At 39.5% G+C, this 8,088-nt stretch overlaps 1 protein-coding gene across 1 annotated transcript; it reads right to left on the reverse strand.

The window, feature by feature from the left end:
* Positions 1 to 1,534: 1,534 nt before the first annotated feature.
* On the reverse strand, positions 1,535 to 7,420 carry SIVA1 (SIVA1 apoptosis inducing factor). Its single transcript, XM_030215364.1, has 4 exons — positions 7,196 to 7,420; positions 6,744 to 6,947; positions 5,124 to 5,280; positions 1,535 to 1,745 (listed from the first exon to the last, which is right to left on the reverse strand). Exons 1-4 carry the CDS (start codon positions 7,311 to 7,313, stop codon positions 1,688 to 1,690), a joined length of 537 nt encoding a protein of 178 aa, XP_030071224.1. The 5' UTR covers positions 7,314 to 7,420; the 3' UTR covers positions 1,535 to 1,687.
* Positions 7,421 to 8,088: the final 668 nt, after the last annotated feature.

Consider the following 8,088-nt stretch of genomic DNA (forward strand, 5'->3'; position numbering starts at 1 on the left):
TTTTGTCCCATTCATAAAACCTCTCTCACTACAGGTTTCAGTACGCCTCAAGAGGGGTAACATCAGGATTAAGCCCAAGGGATTGGGTAATATAAAGGGAATTCCATATGCCCAAACATATACCACCTAAGAATGAAATTTCCTGTCTTGCACCATACCTTCTAACAATTTGTAAGACCAAAACTCCCCCTCTCGTTTGATAGCTTGCCACCTTCTGGAATGGATGATGACGAGCTTGACGAGCTTTGTGTCACCCCTCCTCAGAGGGGGTGACAAGTGGGGAATGTATAATTATAGTACAGCAAGAGACCCTCACTGGATCCACCGGAAGGGTGGGAAGGCCAGATTTTAGGACTCAGGCTGTAAAAATACCAGCTACGTTTAAAAATCTATGACTGGCTGCGCAAGGACTTGCTTTTCCTGTAAGTTAATATGCGTCCCCGCTTGGGATCCATCCACTGGAATAGTGATGGGTCAATTTACATACCTTTAACAGCTAAAATAACTGAAGAAGTACTGACTAGGCCAAATAACAAGTACATGATTTAATATTTCAGAATCTGTAAAAAACAGGTCTGAACAATGAGTCCTGACACAAACTGGTACAACTGTCACTTTAAATCAGATGAACAAAATGGAGTCTATTAGTTTTGTATAGAAGGCTACAGAGGTTATACAGAGTTCTTAAAAGTATTGCGACACAGACAGATGTGGAACTGTTATCTCAACGCTTCCCAAAACATGCTGATAAGACTGTGTGGGAAAGTATCATCTCAGAAATTGAGAGCTAGGTATCTCACCATAGACTTCTATGGAGAGATTTGTGTATAAAAGAGGGAACAAATTGCCATAGCTTTGGAATCCTCCCCAACGCTTCCGTCAGACGGCGAAGCTCTGTCCGGTTGTACCAAGAATCTGTCTGCTGAATGTACCTGATTAAAGTCTGATGTCTGCATTTGTACCAACTTGAAGACTTGTCTTTGGGTAAGAAATAAAATGTATCTATCTATTTAAACCTATCTCTGTCTTTATTCTATCTTCTCTTTACCTTACATTTAGCTTACAAGGCACATCACATACACTCAGTCTCTGGAGAAACTTAGACAGTTTTTTAATAGGCATTATCTGGGAACATAAATAGCCCAGAGTATACCTAGATCCAGGAAGACAGAAAGCAGTAGTTATGGGAATTAGAATTCGATTACAGCCCCTAATGCAGACCCAGAGCAGACCTCCTTGTGATTGGGTGACAATGGAGGTTGGAGAAACCATACAGAACCTGTTAGGTAAAATAGGTATCTTTAGTCCCCCGTGTGATCTGGAGTCAGAAAGAGGTCCCAGAGGGGGAAATTAAAACACTGATTGAAATTTGAACTTGTTGGGGCAGAGCACATACATGTAGTGTAAAACGGTTCTTGTCTTAAGGGCTGTATGGCATACTCCTGTCCATTCAGTAAGAAGTTTCAAACATGAGACTTTAAATATTAAAAAAAAAAAAAATAAGTTTGAATTTTTGTAAAAAAAAAAGTTTTATTTTTTTTAACCTTCCATAGTAATTTAAAAAGTGTAAAACATAAAAAAGTTAAATATATACAAAGTTTTCACTGACTTAACATGTTACTTAAAAGAACTGCTCAGACATTGAATTAGCATAGTCCAGTGCAGGTTGTGGTTCCAGATGATCCTTTCATATTTCATACATAGAACAGTTGTAGCACAATATACTCTCACCAAGACCACTCTCACTGGCAAAAAAAAAAAAGTTTACAATTAGAAGTTACACAGTTCCATGCTTTATATTTTAGACAGGTAAAGTGAAAGTTTTTGCCTGCCTCTCGACTTCCCCTATTGCATGTGTCACAGTAAATGGTTTCTGATCTTAACACTTAGACAAAGTGAGGGCACCTGAGCAAATTATATCATTTAAGAAAAAAGTTATTCAACACCCATATTATACAATGGAAAAGTGCCCCTAAACTTAACTGCTTGTACCACCTTTAGCAGCAATTAATTTCAACCAACATTGCCTATACTTTTGAAAGGAGTTTAACTTAGAATAAGTTTTGTATCCATTGTTAAATTATTGGTTGTATTTTATCAATTTCTTGTATTTTCCAGAGGCTATTTGCATGTTTAAATAGCCATCTTAGTATTTGACAGACTTTATACTTTTTTTGTTGTTGTTGGAAATTGATATACTGCTTTGACCATGTCTTGACATTGAGGTTATAGGAAGCCCCTGAAGCAGGTATCCTACCAAAACATGTCAGGCATTTAATATTTGGCATTTTCAATCAGATCTATTATAGACAGTGATGGTATTTCTCAGCATGAGTTTTGTTTAGCAACTTACCTTGATTTGTTTGTGATGCAACAACTGAAAGTTTTGTATCTATACAGATTGCTGTTTTGTACTGTATACTTTTTCTGCAGTTAGGTATTCACCTAGTTTTGTGTGTTGATTTTTATAATTTAAAATCAGGTCTTACACATTGCTGTTGAGGAAATCTTAGCCCACTCCTTACAGAGCTGCTTTAATTCATGCACAAAAACGTGAATTGCTTGTTTCAGGTCCTGCCAGAGCATCTCTAATGGGTTCAAGTTAGGACACTGACTAGGCCAATCCAAAACTTTACATCTAAATGGCTGAGGAGAAATAAAATTAGACTGTTTTGCATCATTGGGCTATACAGCAAGACAATCATACTTCAGCTTATGGACAGATGAAAGACATGCTCCTTAAAAGTTCCTGTGCAGTGCAGAATTCATGACCCCTTGAATGACAAGTTTTCCAGGTCCTAAGGCAGCAAAAATATCACACCACCATACTACTACCTTTGACTGTTGGTATGATGCTCTTACATAGAATGCAATTATGACAGACGTAATGAATTTGTGTTTTTCTATGGATAGAGGAGTCATGAGTCAAAAGTGGAACCCCAGACAAGTCCCATTTTTGCCCAGTCTAACTGTGGAATCATAACACCGACTTAGCCAAGGCTAAGCTGGCCTGCAGTTCTGTTTCTGGGGTGTTTTGTGACTTTCTGGAGGAGCTGTTACTGCCACTCCTGGAGTAATTTTGGCAGGCCAGCCCCTCCCGGAAAGATTTGTCCCTGTTCAAGTTTTCTCCATTTGGAGATAACTGTGCTCCCTTTGGTTTGGTGAAATCTTCAGCAACCTTCTCATCTCTTTTGGAATTTCCTTTTGATCATGGCATAGCATTCTTGTAAGTGAAGTCACTACAAAGTTTCTACAACAGGGCTGACTGCAAATTAAGCTGTGTTCAAGTAGCCAATACTGAATAATCAATTAAATTTGGTCAACTACAGGGCAGTTAGTATTTCACATAGGTAGTATGCTGATGGATAATTTTGTTCCTTAAGGGCTCCTTTTACAAAGCCACAAACTAGAATTACTGGTCCTACAGATTTATCCAGGTGGAAAAAATGAATGTGGTTATATAAGTACAAGGGTATTGAGCCTTGTAAATTTCAAAACAAGTCAGGTTGAACTGAATCCTGCTTCAATCGGAAGCCAGTAAAGATAAGTCAGAATCAAATAAGCCCCCCCCCCACCCAAAAAAGGACCGCCGTATTCGGGATCAATTGCAATTTTCAGTTGACATGAAAGCCCAGATACATGATGCTACAATAGTCCATTTGAGTCAGGATCAAAGCCGGACTAAAGTCTAAATTGTTCAACTGAGAAATATTTATGAATATGACAGTTTTTGCATCAAAAATGTCCTACAAATAAGCTAATTTGTGGTTCTAAAGAAAGGATACAAATATATTAAAACACCCAAAATTTTAATCATTGGAAAAAATGTATAATCCACTATATTACTAGAATCTAGAATGGAGTCCATTGTTGTATCAAGTAAAAAACTGATCTGTATTTTATTTTTATTATCCATAATTACAATACTCATGAAAAGAAAATAAAAACCAATCATTTCATTTAATCCACATCACAGGACTAAACTAGCCTTCAAAAGAAACAGGATTCTAAAAAGTAAAAAGCACTACTTAAAAGGGCAGCGATATATATTTACACATACAAACTCAACCCAATACCACCTTAACAGTCTCAATGAACAAGTCTAGCTAAAAAAAAAAAAAAAAAAAAGTCACTGTCGCAGTCAAGGTTTTAGGCTTCAGCTGTAAAACTGTTTGCCTAGCAATGTCAAGGAATATTATCTGTTGTATTTTGCAAAGAATGTGCCTGTGGACAAGTACATTAGTTCTCATTCTCAGAGAGACATTTAAACAATATAGCCCTTAAATACTGGAATGACTTCCAAGAATTTATCTGGTCCAATACAGCTTTAAAATGTTTCTAGATGTCAAATATTGGTTCTCAAATGCTTTTTAAAAAGAGCTCAGATATAACCTTTATACAAGCTCCTAGGAGAGATGGTGGTTATGGGGTTAGTAAATCTATAAGAAAAATAGTTTGAAAATTTTTGTAGAACTTTCATAGTTCAAATTGAGTGTACTTTAAACAAACAAGACCTCAAAACTCCTGATAGGGACAAATACCAAAAGGTATTGAAACACCACTATCCTAAATGGGAGTAAGATATGTCAATAATACAACAATATATAAAAGAGGGAAAGAAAACTCCCAAAACATGGAGAAAAACTACAGATTAAAAAAAAAAAAAAAACCCTTCCTTTCACAAAAAGGAACAGAGTGAATGAACATACAAAAATTTAAAATTATAAATATATGTCTCAAAAAATATGTAAAGATACACCAAAAAGTACATAAAGTATTCCCAAATCTTGCCTAATGTAAAACATCACCCACGCAAGTAAGCTTACTGCCCATAGTGTCAAAAATATTTTTTGAAGGGCAATGCACAAAACAAGAATGAGCAATGCAATGGGGTTAGTACCATACTGAAGCCATTTAAGCCAAACTGATAGTTGCCACTACCAAACTTTCCAACTATTACACTTGTGCAATACAGGTATGGAGGTATTGCTTGAAACATCTCAAATGTTTATCCTATTTATGGCTACTGCTCACCATGTTTAAGACCGCACATAGATATTCAACTTTTTAATGTTTATGCAGTGCACCACAGTAAAGCAAATTTAACAAAGTTGGATACTTACTCAACTGAACAGAAGGAACAGGTACTTCTATTACAACAGCTGCAAAGTTTTCTGCAGTTCTGACATACAAATCTTTCACACTGACTGCATGCTTCTTTTTCACCAACTGATCGTATGCAGGAACTGCAAGCTTTGGAAACACCAACTGGTAAAATAGCTATGGGAGAGAAAAAAAAAAAAAAAGAGAGAGACTTGAACCACAAACTGAGCTCCAGATCATTAGCTGTTGATATTCTGGCAGGAACAAAATGCACATCTTAGTTTTACAGAAGAATAAATTCCCTTTGTTCCTTTCTGCAGTGTTGTCTTAAGTCAAATGACTTCTGTTGCTATTCAAACTTTTATAAATGATACCAAATGTAACAAGCTTTATGCAGACAGGTTTTATGCAACTGAAGAGCATTTCTATCTTTACTAGATTTTAAAGCAGCAGTAACGAAGTCCAATTTAACTTGTCATCTGCACACCATGCCAATACTAACATTATCCACTATGACGTCTACACTTTAAATCCAACTTCTACGTTGTCTGACAAGTACATATGAGCATTTGCTTATTGTGATTAGCCACCTTTATGAAGGTATTCACCCAAGGCAGTGTACCGTAGGTAACCGTTATCAAACTTACAATTCTGTCAAGAAGATAATATTAAAATGTACAAGCATTCACTCTACGGTAAGCAACAAATGACCACCAAGCAAGTTAGAGTACTCATGTCACAGGTATTTCTCCATACATATTTTAAAACGGGGAACATTTACATTCCAAAGCTTTCAGTTGCTTTCTCTCCATTTAATAAGTGAGATTTTCTAAGAATATTACTTTGAAACTTGTTAGATTTATCAACGAATGCAAGTCAACCACTAAGTTTTAAGCTTGAACCTTGTTAGATCAAGGTCAGTTCAAGAACCAGTCCACATAATACTGAGGTAACACCACAAATCAGATAGTAACATTACTACTACTAGTAATCAGGCATATGCAGCGCTGTACACCATACACAAAAGACAGTCCCTGCTCAAAGAGCTTACAATCTAGACAAGACAGGTAAACAGACAGAACAATTAAGGGTAAAGGAATGAAGAGGTGAGAATAAAGGACAGGGTAAGTGCGTTAGGCGTCAAATGCAGTGGTAAAGAGGTGGGTTTTGAGTTTGGACCTGAAGGCATCTATCTTTTTTTTTTACACTATAAACCACTACGCTCGGACTTGCCTGCTCAGAGATTACTCGGTAGTCTCAGTCGTGTAACCACTGGAAAGCACAAAACCATTGCACTAACTCCCCACTACAGTTACACTGAACGCATTCTTTACATAACGTTTAGAAAGAGAACCCATAGAGCCATTCCTTCAATGACGCCTAGAACAGTTATCAGGAAACTCATTTGTCTACTTATTACATTTGTATCCCGCACAATTCCCACTCATCGCAAGCGCTATGCGGCTTCCATAGTAACACATCACAAACTCATGAAGTTAATGATTTAAAGTATTATATAACAATAAAACATCATTAGACTAAGGTATGTAATAAGAAGTGGAGAGATAGTGAGGCAGGGAAGAAGAGGGGAGAGAAGCGGCGCCAGCGTGGTACTACAGACAGGAGAGAGCAGCACTCACCGTCACCGGCGGGAGCGGGCGGGCCCCTCAGTAACCTTCCGTCGCGGCCGATGCGAGTCTGTCCGTGCAAGAGTCCGTGTCCGCCTCTGCCACCAGCCGCCGCCACCACCACAGCGCCTGGGGCCGCGCCCCCGTTCCCATGGCCGCTCCATATACCATCCATGTAGGCCTGGGCGCCGCTGAACAGCAGCCTCTTGGTTTTCTCTAGAAAAGAGAAGGACAAGTGCGCACGGTCACGTTGCTATGATAAACACCACACAGAAGGAAGGGGAGCGAGAAGCGGGGACTAACACGAATTCAGAGTGAAAACAGAAGACGGGGGCAGCGCTCGAAGTCCAGGGATCTCCCACGCGCAGCACCGGAGTCCTGAGAAAACCCCGCCAACACTTAACCAATCAGCTGACGTGAAGGGAAAAGGGAAGCGCGCGAGGGGCGGCCGGGGGCTCGCTCACCGAAGACCTCGCGCTTGTACATCTCCCCGAAGACGCCCTCACACAGCTCCTTGAGGCCCACGCGCGTCTTTAGCTGCGACGGAGCTACATCGCCGAAGGGGTACGATCTCTTCGGCATACTCGGTGGCTGGAAGGAGGAGTGTTGGTCCACCGCGCGCGGACACACCGCGCTACTACTAAACAAGCTTTTTTTTTGCCCGCCCAACTACTTCGGGTTCACCTTTCAACCATGACCTCGATAACGTCCTTAGTGCACGCAACCAATCACCCGGTGGGAGCATTGCCCTGCTCCCGCCTCTTTAAAGTGACCAGCTGCAAAGAGGGGGCGGGCGGGGGAGGAGGAAGGAAATGGCGGTAAAGTACAGGAGTGGTGCCGAAAGACACCGTTCACACGATGCTTTGGGTCTCGCCATTAAGAGTATGTCACTCATTTGAACACTTTCTCATGATGAAAGTACAATAGATTCTGAAAAATAAAATACAGAGTACAAGTGATCAGTAAAACTAGTCAGTTTAGAGGTGCATAAGGTATCTTGTTAATAAGGTGGGAGACTAGCAGAGACGTTTCTGTGCTTCTAAGCCTCCCCGAAACCATCCTGTATCAACATAAACCCCGCACACATGTATGGAAACTTTGGAAACAATTTTTTTTTAATAGTCACATTATCCCATAATTTAAACTTTGCCTTTATAGTAGAATTGAGTCAACATCTCACATTACAGTATCCTGCAAAATAATTACTACAATGGTACATATCCTTCAACTTAGGACATAGGAACATAAGAGTAGCCATACTGGGTCAGACCAATAGTCTATCTAGCCCAGTATTCTGTTTCCAACAGTGGCCAAGCCAGGTCACAAATACCTGGCAGAAACCCAAATTGTGGCAACA

The sequence above is a fragment of the Microcaecilia unicolor genome, chromosome 9 (genome assembly GCF_901765095.1).
Source record: "Microcaecilia unicolor chromosome 9, aMicUni1.1, whole genome shotgun sequence".
Lineage (NCBI taxonomy): Eukaryota > Metazoa > Chordata > Amphibia > Gymnophiona > Siphonopidae > Microcaecilia > Microcaecilia unicolor.